Source organism: Aegilops tauschii, chromosome 1 (assembly GCF_002575655.3).
Source record: "Aegilops tauschii subsp. strangulata cultivar AL8/78 chromosome 1, Aet v6.0, whole genome shotgun sequence".
Classification (NCBI taxonomy): Eukaryota; Viridiplantae; Streptophyta; class Magnoliopsida; order Poales; family Poaceae; genus Aegilops; species Aegilops tauschii.
In genome coordinates, this window is record NC_053035.3 from 88,111,635 (window position 1) to 88,126,589 (window position 14,955).

Consider the following 14,955-nt stretch of genomic DNA (forward strand, 5'->3'; position numbering starts at 1 on the left):
TTTTCGTGTTTTTGCTCTTATGTATTCTTTTTTCAAATGTAGGGGCGTGCACTGCATTGATCATGTTTCTGTACTGCATGATCACATATTCCGCACTACATATAGAGGTCGCATTTTTCTTTTCGTGTTTTTTGCTCTTATGTATTCTTTTTTCAAATGTAGGGGCGTGCACTGCTTTCTTGGGTATGTGTAAACTTCATTCGGCTGAGTCTGTAGTGCATTCGTACACATTTTGCACTGCATGCGTCCTATTTGCACACTGCATCTTCGTCCATTTTGTGCACTGCTCGAATCTAATGATACATAAGCAAACAACAGAAAACAAATGATCACAAGCATTCTGTACGACAAGTTCATCATCAGCAAACTAAGTTGAACAGAAAGCAATCTAACATAATCAAAGTTCATCATTACAAGCGATTCTGCATGACAAGCAAACTAAGTTCAGCAAAAGCAAATGATCACAAGCAAACTAGTGATACATAAGCAAACAACATAAAGCAAATTTGATGATAATTCTAAAACGACGCTAGCATTGTTGGTTCTTGGCCGACACCATCTGCTTCTTCACCAGTTAGCGTCTCCCCATCCCCAGCTGCTCCTGGCGCGCTTCTTGGGGGGCCCCCTCCTTCTCTAGCTTTGTACGACGAAGCCCGTCCTGGGTGAGGGTGATGCGGTTCCATATCTCGTACGCTGCATAGGCGTCCTTTGCCGCGTACTCGATGTGCCTCATGGATAGAGGCAGGGTGGCCCAGCGCCTGTGTTCATCGTCAGTGATCTTCTTCTTCATGTTGTTGTAGTAGTCGTCGGTGAGCATGCCAGAGACGTCTCCAAGGGAGTCCAGCTCCTTGGTTGCCTCGGGCACCCTCCACTCCTTCTGGATGTCGACGAAGTTGGCGACCTCCAGATTGACGCGCTCTAGCCTGGTTTTGTCGCCGTCGATGGAGAAGCCAGCAAAGGTGTACCTGGGGTCGGCGAGGAAGTTGTCGAAGACGGTGCACCTTTCAGCGGCACTCAGTTGGAAGAGCAGCACCAGCTGAGTCTTGCCGACGGAGAGTTGGACGAGGGTGGGTTTCTGCATTGCTTCAGGCTCATTGTTGTACTCGAGATCAATCCCGACGATCTTGTGGCGCTGGAGCCTGAGGTGGCGCTGGTACTGCGCGAGGGAGATCGCCATCTGCTTCTTGTCGTTGGTGTGGATGACGTGCAACTTGGTGTTGCTGTGGGCCTCCAGGTCCTTGTACTTGTCGGAGAACGCCATCGCCGGTAGTAGGGCTTGGTGTTTTCTGTGGAGATCGATGTGATGGAGCGATTTGGTGGTAGTGCAATGGATACTTGTGTTGTTGTGGATGAGAAGGCCTTCGGCAGGTGTCTGAATTTAAGGGGAGGGCACGGGGTGGGATGGCCGCATCGGATAAACTGCACGATCTCGTTGACGATGCGGTTGTGCAGTTCGTAGGTTGGTGTTGAGTCTGTGATCGTGGGTTTGTGGCGATGGAACCACTTGGATTGGGTGGTTGTATGCGAACATGGTTTTTTTAACGTGGTTTTATTTTATTTTTGATCAGTAAATTTTTTTAACCACCACTTTATGTGCAAACGGGCATTTGTCACGTTTATATGTATCCTACGTGTTCATGGATCTGCATTGGTTATTGTTCTGCACTGCACCGTCTATCAAAGAGAACTGCATTTGTCTATAGGTGCGCACTACACCGTTTTTTGCATGTCCTTGCTGCAGCCCCTGAAAAAAGTACAATGTATTCCGCAATTTTACGATTTTTTCGCTATGGACTAGACCGTGTATTTATTCATGTAGGTATATCCAGAGCTGAATTGCTATACCGTACTGCTTCATCTAACCAAATGCACTGCATTTTTCTAGAGCTGCGTACTGCATCTATTTTTGCGTGTACTTGCTGTAGTCCCTAGCACGGGAGGGGTAGGGGCGGTTGGGGGGCCCTTTTTTTGTTATTGCACTTATTTGAAGGTAGACTTTTTTTGGATGCGTTTCTTAACACACGCGTTGTTTTTGAATTTAACTTTTTTTACAAACTTCATGTATTTTATTTTGTTTTACCGCCCGGACTTCATTGTTCTTCATAGAGAACTGCATCATGTGTGTATCGATGTAGTCTGTCTTATTTAGCCGGGCCGTTTTTGGGCCGGCCCGTTTTATGTCACCCTTTGCCACGCGGGCCTCGTACGTGTCCCTCCCAGGCGATCCCACCGCTCCGCTGACAGGGAGAGGGGCCGAGAAGAATCCCCTCTCCTCTCTTGCAGTTTCTCCCGAGGCATCTCTCCCTCGAGAAAAACCGCCGTCGCCCGTAGGAACCGCCATCGCCCGAGGAACCGCCGCCCTCAAGAGGTCCTTATTCCTGCATTCCGCGTCGCCGTCCACTCCGCGAGCCCTTGCCGTTGTGCTCCGGCAGCCCTTTCCCGTCCGTTCCCGTCGCTGCCCCCCCGCGCCGTTCATCCCCTTTTTTGTGGTACGTTCCCCTTGGCCTCGTTCTTGATCGTCCCCTCGTCTAGGTTTGTGATTCTCGTAGTTGCTGTTGCTGTTTTTGCTTGTGTATTTTTTCCGTAGGCAGAAGATTTTATCTCGATTTGAAGTCGATACTCGTGTGTGCTCTGTAGGCAGAGCAAGGTGGATCTAGGGTTTTGCCAGATTTCGCCAATTTTGTTGCTTATATCTGTCACTTCGTCCTTGTGCTGCAGGCAAACGCCATATCTTCACCGGGCAGAGTGGGAGGAGGAGTTCAGGGTATGTGGAGTGCTTATTTTTGGCTTTGTTTATTTTGTTTGATGTTTATCTAGTTTCCTAATTCATCCTGCATATTTGTTTATGCTCTATTAGTTGTCATCGTTTGTTTGCATTATTTTGTCATGTGATGTTTTGTAATTTCTGTTTATGTTTTTTTAATCCAGTAGGTGATTGCAGTGCTCATAATGATACACCAATTGGCTCTCGTTGTCCTGGTGGTAAGGATCATGGTGGTGAGGGAGGACATCAAGTGAATTCGCCAATTGAATCTTCTCCGATAAGTGTGGCCCCTCCTTCTGGTATGTGAATGCTTTGATTATTTTGTGTATGTTCCTTACTTCATGTTGTACAAATTGGGGTTGCCTTGCTGTTTCTAGTCCGACATTTTGTTGGGAACAAACGTGAAGTTAGTGTATGCAACACTGCATTTATTTGTATATGTGAACTCCACTATATGTATGTGTGAACTGCATTGTTGTTTTATTCAAGTTTTTTGTACAATGCATTAATTTTTATTTTTGCTTATGATTGGAGCACTGCATTTATATGTCTAAGTGTACTACATTTGTTCTTTTTGTGCACTTTTTAACGACCATAGTCAAACTTCATTTTGACGCAGTGTTTGTTTTCCATGCCGGGGCGCCTGGGTTTGAGGAGGTTACTCAATTGATTGACCATTATTTTGCAGAGGGTGATGTTGGTGTGAGCTTTGACCAGAGACGTCCCGTCTTGTCTGAAACACAATCGCAGTCTGTTGATGGTACAGAGGAAGTTACACAGGAGTGGATGGTGTCGGCACAGCTTCGTGAATATGAATTGAAGCAAAACAAGAAGAAGTTGAGGTTTGAAAGTGACTCAAAATAGTGTGCGGAGAAGGAGAAGCAGAGGAGAGTTGCAGATGGTGCCAAGGGTGCCAAATTTGCCAAGGTGAAGCAGCCTGCTTTGCAGAAGAAGAGGCTGAGTACTGTTGCTGAGGAAGGTGGTACTCCTCGACGGAGTCCACATGTTGCTGGCATGAACAAGAATCTTGGCAAGAGAACTGCTGAAGCTGGTGGAAAGGATCCTCAGCGCAAGCGACTACATGTCACTGAGGGTCCCAACTCCGATGATGACGACTTTGTGCTTGCTAATTTTTTGAGGGATGTTCATACTGGTAGACGCAAAGACTGTGGTTCATCTAAGAGTCTACCCAAGCGTGCCCGTGATGATGTTGATGAAGATGTTGGTGCTGACTCTGGCGAGGAGGCGGATGTTGTTCCAAAGGTTTGTTGAAGTGGACTGCATTTGTTTCCTTCATTGTTATTCTATCTGTGTTTTGTCTGTCTCTTTTTTTATGGCTAATCTTCGAATGTGGACTGCATTTCCCTCTAGACAGAGGAAGAAGTCTAGTAAGAGCAATGCAACTGAAGATGATGCCGAGGGAGACGATTCTTGATTTAACAAGACCGTACGTTTGTCACTGCCCACTATTTGCAAGGCTGCTGCTTTATTGAAAGTGGCACACTGTAGTCGTCTTCGGGATGCTGGATTCGGTGTTGTCTTTGAACTGACAGTAAAGAAAAATGTGTCACGCATTCTTATGTGCTATTCGATGGGAGTGATTGACCCTGCCACCATGATAATGGACTTTGGGGATGGAAGGGTTGTTCGAATCAATCGTGATGCAGTTCATCACATTTTTTATTTACCTATGGGACGTCACACTGCACCCACGCCTGCTGCCAGCAGCCATGATGACTCTTTGACTGCCCTCAAGGATGATCTTGGCTTTGACCGTTCAAAAAGTATAGGTGTCAAGGACTTGCTTGAGAAGCTGAAGGTGTTGGTGGAAGAAGATGATCATGTGACTGTTGATCTTGCTGTGAAGGTGTTCTTCCCGATACTTTACCAGAATTTGCTTTGCCCCGGTCCTGCAGTTCGTTTGGGTAGAGTTGCTGCAATGGTAGAGAACATGGATTATGCGGCTATGGCGCAGATGGAATTTTGCCAGCTTGTTGTTGATGAGTTGAAGGCAGCTGTGGTGAGGTGGCACATAGAAGGCAGCAAGTAGAATTGTGCAGAGGGTTGTGCCATTGTCTCCTTGATTATGTATCTTGATTGCTTGAAGCTTCGGAAATTTTCAGTTATGCACATGCTGACGCCATGTGCGTCATACCTGATGACCAAGGACCTGATGAAGTTATACAACGAGGATGTGCTTGTCAAGGGAAAGATTTACTTGGAAACTTACAAATTTGGGAAGCTGCCGGTTAGTGCATCTGAGTTTTTAATATCAGATTTTTTTAAAAGGTGCAGTCATTATAAATTTGAACTTTCTAGTACTCACATGTGTACTTCTCTTTGCTTCATGTCTTTTTTTGCAGTGGGAGGCGTCAGGTGATATTGTGTACAACCGTCCTGCTGCACTTGTGTGTGGCAGCTCTGATGCGGGGCCTAGCACTCATGCTAGGTTTTATGAGCCTATCTGTAGCCAGCTTCCTGCCTGTGATGTTGAGGTGCCGCGTACTCGTGGTTTCATGGCTCGTCAGATGTTTGATAATAGAAGCTCTTCTAAACAGACATTTGTTGGCGGCAAAAAACACGAGGAGATTGACACTACAAAAAAATACACTTCCGTGATGATACGTCTTTGTTACATTAGGTCACGTTTTCTGTCATGCATGTACATCCATGACAAATTTATGACAGAATCAAGATAGTCATACCTATGCTATCATAGAAGTGTTCCATGACATTACCAAAATTATCATCACGGAAGTGTCCACTGCCATGACGATAAATCGCGCGTCACAGAAGTGCTTTCGTCAAGGGCGACCGACACGTGGAATCCAACGTAACGGAACCCCGTTAAGCTATCGGGTTCGGTTTTGGATCCGATAACCCGTTAACAGCCCCGACCAATGGGGATTTTCCACGTGTAAAATCATCATTGGCTGGAGGAAACACGTGGCGGCTCACCGTTGGGACAGATGTCATCCACTCATTGGACCCAAAGCGCCTATGATACGTTAACACGTGGCACGGCCCAATAGAGGCCCATTCCTGTGAAAAGGCCGGCCCATTTGACTTTGTCAAAAGGTGGCGGGCCGGCCCACGGCAAGCCTGTTAACGACCTATTCGCATATAGCCCATTTACAGCCCGCTAACCCAGGGCCCGTTTACGGCCTATCCGAATTAGGCCCAGTAGCGTCATCTGGGCTGTCCAATATAATTCCAGCCCGTTTTAACTCCCGGTCCATGTATGGCCCATGACGTCTTTCGGCCCATATGAGGCCCTTAGTAACCCTCGGCCCCTTAACGGCCCGTGGTAAAACTGGCCCGTAACAAACAGTGTATCACTTTATACCCATTAACGACCCATTATTCCGTTGGGCCGTTTCCAGCCCATGTTATCTTTCGGCCTTCTCAGGGCCCATTTATTCTTGGGCTCATTTCCAGCATTCGGTTACTTATGGCCCATTACTGTCATTTTCTGCTTGTGGGCCAAATTCAGCTCGTGGTTACAGTCGGCCCATTTGTGGCCCGTTAATACGTTGGGCCGTTTTCATGTTAAAAAACCCGTTGGGCTGTTTTCATAGAGTTATCAAATACGGCCTATTAATGGCCCGTTATTGTCCACGAATAGTACGGCCCATGATTGGCGAAATGATGATACGCCCCGTAGAAGGCCCATGGATCCTACGGCCCGTATAGAAGGCCAATGGATCCTACGGCCCGTAGAAGGCCCATGGATCATACGGCCCGCAGGAGGCCCATGGTTACAACAGTCCGTGTGTTGCCATGATTATTTTGGCCTAGTTTCCAAAAATAGGTTATTGTGGCCACTAGAAAAACACAGAAAAAGAACTGAAGTGACTACAAGCAAACAACTAAACAAGACAATAAGGAAATAAATAAGCAAGCAATTAACGCTAGCCTATTACCGCTATTACACATATTACATCCACTGGGCATCAAAGTTCGCCACCAGTGCAAATATAGGGAACAAAGCAGCATATTACATACACTGGCCGTCAAAATTGGCCACCAGTGCAAATAAACGCGGCAACAAAACAAGAGCATAACTGAAACAACTTCAGAAGAACTCAAGAAACGTGGTATCCACCATGCTGGCAATAAGCTTAGCAAGCTTATTAGCTTTGTCCTGTTTGGCGCTAAAATCCTCCAACGCTTGCTGTTGCACAAGAAAGTATGCATCTGAATGCTCCAGGGACTTCCGCAGTCCTTCCACTTCTTGTCACAGCACATCTGATCGATGTCTTTCAGCTTGTAGTTGAGACTCAAGAAACCGAACTGATTCAGACAGTGAGTTTGAATAGCTTGTGCAAGCGGTAGTGGCCAGTAACTCGAACACTAAACCAAGACAGGACTTTGGGGTTGTCTCACTGTCATCGAGATAGTATTCCTTAGCTGTTTTATTAGCTTTGTTGGAGACCAACAAGGATGTGTCACTATCCTAAACCTTATCTGCATTACTTCCTTTACCATTGCTTAATAAGGCACTCTTCTCCAATATTCTGTCGGCATTCTAAAAGAAGAAACAAGCAGACACATAACAGGTTTAGCATGTACTAGTATATGAAACTCATTTCGGTGAACCAGTTCATTAGTAAGGTGGGCAGGATTAAACTACCAAGTCTTCTATTGCCAAGTACTAGTACATAATAAAAGCATCAAACAAACATATATCTATGTCCTATGGTCACTGCATTGTCTTGCCAAATCAAAATAGAGACACGGTTCAAATCATATCAGTTCAAGACAAAGCAGCAGTGAAAGAATACAAAGCGTGGGAAACTACACGACACAACAAGATTTCAGATGGGTACCACGGGTCTACATGTACAACAACACTATTTGCTCTGTTGTGATGCTAGTAATGTGCATGATATGAGAAGTCAACTATATACACAATTGAAATTGAAATCAACAGAGCTATTGATAAGAGCAAGCCTGTTAAAGAAACATGCGTGAACATACCTGCTGTGCCATTGGAGTTTCGATTGGATCCTTCAATTTAAAATAAGTTTGTATGAGTAAATACAGTGATACAAGAGCAAAGCAGTATGCACGATAGCAATCATAGTTAAAAAAGGCGCGCCTAAGCGAGTGCTTAAGCGCGCCTAGGCTCTAGGCGTTGGCGAAACGCATTGCGCATAACTACGCTTAATCTGTGCATAACTGCGCATAAGCATGCGCTTTGGTCAGTAAAGCGCAAGGCGGTGGCAAAACGCACAATTAATGCCTAGCGCTTTTTGGAACTATGATAGAAATGGAATCTTAAATTAGAACAAATGTTCTTCAGGTTTAGGCACTTGTTCTACATGAACAGAGTACAGTAAGACGCAAGAATATAGTACTTAAAATAGAAAATGAGCTCATAGACCTTACCACATTCTTGGTTAGGGACCAGTACAGAACAAGGCGTTCCCAGTCATCGTCCAGTAAATGTGTCTCAGGAGAACGTAAGGGAATTTGATGAGTTTCTCCGCCGGTGAAGTACGTTTTCTTCAGGTAATTCCGATACTGCCACCAAGCATTCTTGAAGATAGCAGAGGTATTAGCACAGGTTACCTCATCCAGAGTTTCCTAATCGGTCCTTCTCTATAGAGAAAAAAGGGAAAATTTGCTGTATTATAACCATCATGGAGGTAGGATGTATGGGACAAAGCAAAGTAATTGCCATGAATAACATTACTTACACATAACTCCTGGACAAACATCTGCAACTGGCATTTTCCTTCATTTCAGTATAATATTTCCAAGATGGGAAGATACGCACATACGATTTAACAACATTAAATGCGATAGATGCTAAACTACGACTAGCTGGTTGTGCTTCCTCCACAGGAATAGGCGTACTAACTGGTGGAGTTGGGGTTCGCCGTGGTAGTACTGACCCTTTGGGCACTGGAGCTGCCTTACTAATTGCTCTTGTTTGGGAGCTCTGTGGTGGAGATGGTGTTGTGTCAACAGGAACTGGGTTACTATCTGCTGGGGTTGGGGTTAGATTGGGTGAAGTTGGTTCTCTGTCCATCGCAGTAGGGGTACAATCTGCGAGAGTTTGGGTCATGTGTGTTAGGGCTGGTTCTCGTGCATGTACAACCGGGGTGCTATCTCCACCAAGAGGTAGCACTGTTTTATCTGAAGACCGTGTTTTTAGTCCGCTAGATGCTGGCATCACCCGCTCCAATTCAAATCGCTGATAAACAGGAAACATAGTTGAATGTACAGCCATTGTATGAGAGACAGATGCAATAGATAGTGTGGAAAAAAGAGGACATGAAATAGTTGACACGTATATTGTTTAACTAAAACGGATAGCATGACATAATTTCACATATATGATGTCTATCTAAACTGGATAGCATAGCATAACATAATTCAAAGATATGATGAATAACTAAAACGCCGTGCCAAGTTAGAGCATACACCTCGGTGGGGGAATAGGTGTAACGCCCCGAGACCGACGCTCCTGACGCCTTCCATGTTTTTTGAGTTCGTCGTGTGATTTATTGGTTTGTTGCATTTCATCATCGCATCATTTGCATTGCATCGGCACTTCGTTGCCGTCATGTTTTAAAACTTGCATTCGCTCGTTGTTGCCGTTTCCCTGCCATGGCGCCTCGGCCTCCTCTGCTCCCGCACCTGAGGCCCCGAGCTCCTCCAGCTCGCCTTCTGCCGGAGACCTCGACTCCAGGCCGCCCCTCTGCTCCCCTCCGCCCTTCCCTTTTTCCTCTCCTTCTCTCTCTCGGCTCACATCTCTCTCTCTCGCTGTAGCTGCTGCAGCAAGGAGCCGCCGCCGCCGAGTTCGCCTGCCGCGGCCGCTGCTTCCCCTGCTTCGAGCAGCAGGTCGGGATCGAGCGTGCCCGCACGCCCGCGTTGACATCCGCATCCGGCCACGCCGCCGGCAAGCCCTGCCTCCGTCGCCTCGCCAAGTTCCGCTGCCGGCGCCTCCTGCATCACGCCGCCCCTCCCCAAGCCCTCATCGCCGGCCTCCCCTGCTGCTATTTCTGTTCTTCAGAGACGAGGGCAGTAGCGGCTCACTCGTCCCGAGCGTTGACCGCGCCCTGCCTCGCCTCGATGTGCCTCCGTGGCCCGCAGCCAGCGCCAGGCCCAGCCAAAGCCAGCCAGCCCCAGCCTCTCCCTCCTCACCACCTTGGGCTTGGCCCAGGGGTGAGCGCCCACAGCCCCTCCTCTGTTTAGCCCATGTTCTGTGTAGTTTCAGCCCGTTACGTTTTTTTCCTGTTTCAGCGATTTTAGCATTATCTAGTGAACGACTGATTTACAGAAAAACCCCTAGACTTCATGCATTTAATAACTCCACAATCGTGCATCTTATGTAAATAATTTCTATATGAAAGATGCTTGGACTTTTTGTCTAGTTTCACAATATGTTACTCTCATCCATGTTTAAAATGTTTAAACTTGCTGTTTGATTAAATTTGCATAAATGCCATATTAAAATGATTTATTTCATAACTAAATAACCGTAGCTCGGATTTAAATAAACTTTATATGTAAATGGGGTAGAAAAATGCCTAGTTTAACATGGTGCACTTCATTTTGCTGTTTAAAAACATTAAATTGTGTTTAGGGCAGAACAGTACAAAATCTAAAATATGCACATGACGATTTTCCGGAATTGTTGTTGGTTGTTCCGGCCTCATTTAAACTTGCCTAGATAGTTAGTTTACTTATGCTTCTCCTCTTGCATGTTAATCAACATTTAATATTGTTGGGTACATAACCGAGAGAACTAAATAACTTGGATGTGGTGTTTCGTTAATATGCAACTCGTTGCATATTGAGCTCCACTTAATTTGTAGTGTTGTTTGTTGCACTTTGCCATGCCATGCTCATTAAACCGGACATGCATCATACTTGATTGTGCATCATGCCATGTTTATGTGGTGGTTGTTTACTATGTTGTTTGTTTCTTTTCGGGTTGCTTCTCTCGTTAGCTTCGGTTTCGTTCCGGAGTTGTGAGGATTCGTTCGACTACATCCGTTTGTCTTCTTCATGGACGCGTTCTTCTTCCTTGCGGGATCTCAGGCAAGATGATCATACCCTCGAAATCACTTCTATCTTTGCTTGCTAGTTGTCTGTTCTATTGCTATGTCGCGCTACCTACCACTTGCTATATCATGCCTCCCATATTGCCATGTCAAGCCTCTAACCCACCTTTCCTAGCAAACCGTTGTTTGGCTATGTTACCGCTTTTGCTCAGCCCCTCTTATAGAGTTGCAGGTGAAGATGAAGATTGCTCCATGTTGGATTATGTTTATGTTGGGATATCACAATATCTCTTATTTATTTAATGCATCTATATACTTGGTAAAGGGTGGAAGGCTCGGCCTTATGCCTGGTGTTTTGTTCCACTCTTGCCGCCCTAGTTTCCGTCATACCGGTGTTATGTTCCTTGATTTTGCGTTCCTTATGCGGTTGGGTGATTTATGGGACCCCCTTGATAGTTCGCTTTGAATAAAACTCCTCCAGCAAGGCCCAACCTTGGTTTTAACATTTGTCACCTAAGCCTTTTTCCCTTGGGTTCTGCAGACTCAAGGGTCATCTTTATTTAAACCCCCGGGCCAGTGTTCCTCTGAGTGCTGGTCCAAACTAGAGCATCGTGCGGGACCGTCCCTTGGCAACTTGGGTTACGTTGGTACCTGTACGCTTCGCTTATCCGGTGTGCCCTGAGAGCGAGATATGTGCAGCTCCTATCGGGATTTGTCGGCACATTCGGGTGGTCTTGCTGGACTTGTTTTACCATTGTCGAAATGTCTTGTAAACCGGGATTCCGAGACTGATCGGGTCTTCCCGGGAGAAGGTTTATCCTTCGTTGACCGTGAGAGCATATGATGGGCTAAGTTGGGACACCCCTGCAGGGTTTTATCTTTCGAAAGCCGTGCCCGCGGTTATGAGGCAGATGGGAATTTGTTAATATCCGGTTGTAGAGAACTTGACACTCGACTTAATTAAAATACATCAACCGTGTGTGTAGCCGTGATGGTCTCTTCTCGGCGGAGTCCGGGAAGTGAACACGGTTCTTGTGTTATGTTTGACGTAAGTAGGGGATCAGGATCACTTCTTGATCATTGCTAGCTTCACGACCGTTCCGTTGCTTCTCTTCTCGCTCTTATTTGCGTATGTTAGCCACCATATATGCTTAGTGCTTGCTGCAGCTCCACCCCATTACCCTATCCTAACCATCAGCTTAAATAGTCTTGATCACGCGGGTGTGAGATTGCTGAGTCCTCGTGACTCACAGATACTTCCAAAACAGTTGCAGGTGCCGAGGATACCAGTGCAGGTGACGCGACCGAGCTCAAGTGGGAGCTCAATGAAGATTTTGGTCGTTACTATGTTTCGTTTCCTGTTGATCAGTAGTGGAGCCCAGTTGGGACGATCGGGGATCTAGCAGTTGGGTTGTCTTCTTTTCTTTTGGCTTTGACCGTAGTCGGACCTATGTGTCTATCTTGTATGATGTGTGAATTCATTTATGTATTGTGTGAAGTGGCGATTGTAAGCCAACTCTTTATCCCATTCTTGTTCATCACATGGGATTGTGTGAAGATGACCCTTCTTGTGACAAAACCACAATGCGGTTATGCCTCTAAGTCGTGCCTCGACACGTGGGAGATATAGCCGCATCGTGGGCGTTACAAGTTGGTAATCAGAGCCATCCCCGACTTAGGAGCCCCCTGCTTGATCGAATCGCTGATGTTGTTGAGTCTAGAAAAAAATGTTTTGAGTCTTAGGATTATATATATCGGAGAGTAGGATTCTTTTTACTCCTTAGTCCCTTCGTCGCTCTGGTGAGGACTCCTGACGTAGAAGTTTTGACTCTTCTCTCCTCAAATTTCACTAAATTTTTTTTAGGATCACGTGGGTATCTTAGAATCATTCCCATGGTTTTGTGACAAGAACATTGTTCTTGGTGCCTCCTGACATTTAGGGGTTGTGGCAGTGTCCCAGGGAGTTGAGCTCCGAGGTGTTGTCGTCACAATTTTATCATTGCAGTTCTGGAATACCTGAGTTTCGCCGACATCGAAAATCTCTTTTATGCAGTTGTTGGTGAGATCACCTCGACGCCACCCAGTACTGGGGCGGGAGTTCGGGAGTATTGCCATAACTCGTATAACGGATGCTTTTCGAAGGTTGAGGTAAACGATTTCCGAAGGTTTCTTGGTTATGTGTTGACGGATGGATACAGCTGGATCTAGGAATTGTTAGTTCGGGTGATATATTTTGTGTCCCCTGTATCCCCAACACCAGATTGCATAACCAGAAAGTTTCAGGAGTTTATAAGTGGGAATTCAAGTAGCTCTTAGGATATCTTTCCGACAAATGCATGATATGAGATTGGGGTTCGACGTCTAGTGGTCCGCCTTTCCACGGTTGGTTTTACAGTGGTCTCGTAGTGTCTTAAAGAGTCCTTGGCTATGCTGACTCGGGGACGCTTCGTATGTCATGTGCACTGCCTTGTACATGATGGTGCTGTACGAACGAGCCCGTGTGGGCCCCACCATGAAAACTTCGGACGAAATCTCTATCATATGTTTGTTCCGGCTTATTCTGCAAGCCAAATCCTTTGTTTTGTTTTAAGTTGTGGTATTCGAGTTGCTTCGAAGTCAAATGTGGATTCCATACCTTCCCTAAATGGTGTTCTCATATTTCTATGTGAATACTAATCCTTCTTGATCACTGAGGTTGTCATGTCAATTCTTTTCCAACCGGTGTGTTTCTCTTCAAGTGGATCCGATCATTTTCAACATTCGCGAGATCAATTCTCAGTTCTTTGCAACGTTGTTTGTTTCATCCGTCCCAAGTTGTCTTTGTTTTCCCGCCCTCCCACCCTCTTTCTTCAAGGACTCAGATTTCTTAATCATGTATCCATCTTATGGATGTGAAGTTTCTCCATTCTTTTCCATCAATGTTCTTAACCGGTGATTTCTCATGAAGATGCTCACGAAGCTTCAAGTTCATCATTCTTCATTCTTGTATTCTTTTCTGGTGGATTTAACTCAAGCTTTCGTTGTTGATCATATCCCTTTCCTCGTTTCAAATGTTATCCCATGCCGGTGTATCTCTTAATCATTCACCTCTCGCTTTCCATTTGTTCCGGTGTGCTGAAGATGCCTTAGGAGATTCGTGTTTTCATTCCTAATCCGTTCAAGCTATTTCGAGGTTGTTATCTCATTCAAGCTATTTAATTCAACCGGCGCAATCTTTCTTTTAATCATTCAACGGTGTTTCTTTTGAGTGGGCCCTAACCCACAGGTCTTTTCCCAGGATCTTACCTAACTCTTCTAATTCTTTCCGGAGTTATTCTCAAATTCTTTGCAAAGTTTGACGTAAGAATGAGTTATCATCAATCAAATGTCTTTCTCCAAGATCTTTCAAATTCTTTTCATCGTTGGTCCAACCTTCTATTCTTCATTCCGGAGTGCCTCAACAATTCATGGTGTTGTTTCTCGTCGTCATTCTCGGATTGTGAAGACCGAAGAAGAGTTTTTCCTCTAAATCTTATCCGTTCTCTCAAGATTCATGGTTCTAGCTTCATGCCATCCTCTCATAATTGTTCTGACTGTGAGAATTCTTTTCACCCACCCGGAGCATTTCAGAAGTCTTTTTAGTTTGATTCTCCGGAGCCCATCATCTCAGAATTATTCATTCTCAGCTTTCAAATCTCATTCTCCAAATATTACCGGTGCATCATTCTAATATCCTCTAATCAGTTCATGATCTCTGCGTTCACTTGTATCTAAATTCTCTCAAGTATCTTCGTTCATTTTCTAATTCTTCCCGATGAATTGCGCTTTTGCTACTTTCATTTCCAATTCTTACGGTGGTTCGTTCAAGAGTTCTCTTCCTTGGTTATCATATCAATTTATTCGTTGTTTCAATCCTACCAGTGGTTCGATGAAAACCTTCCCAAGTTTGCACCATATCTATCTTAATCCTTTCTACGAGAATAAGTAGTATGCCAAATCCATTGCTTGTCATCAATTTAATTGGTGAAGGATGAGCGTAATGTAATTCTTATTCTTCTTTCCTCCAAGTGATTAATTCCTTCTTCCGGAGTTCGTTCATGATATCAAATTCTCGGTTCCAAGTTGTTCATCTTTTCTTTCGGGAGCTCCAAGTTATTTCAATTATATCATTTCAAAGCTTCATCTAATCATTGC

General features: G+C 45.2%; 1 protein-coding gene across 1 annotated transcript; it reads right to left on the reverse strand.

Moving 5' to 3' along the window:
* Positions 1 to 574: 574 nt before the first annotated feature.
* On the reverse strand, positions 575 to 1,261 carry LOC141027709 (uncharacterized). Its single transcript, XM_073504954.1, has one exon. The coding sequence runs from the start codon at positions 1,259 to 1,261 to the stop codon at positions 575 to 577; it is 687 nt and encodes a 228-aa protein (XP_073361055.1).
* Positions 1,262 to 14,955: the final 13,694 nt, after the last annotated feature.

Coding starts and splice junctions, on each gene's coding strand:
- LOC141027709 (XM_073504954.1), bottom strand. CDS start 1,261: ATGGCGTTCTCCGACAAGTACAAGGACCTGGAGGCCCACAGCAACACC.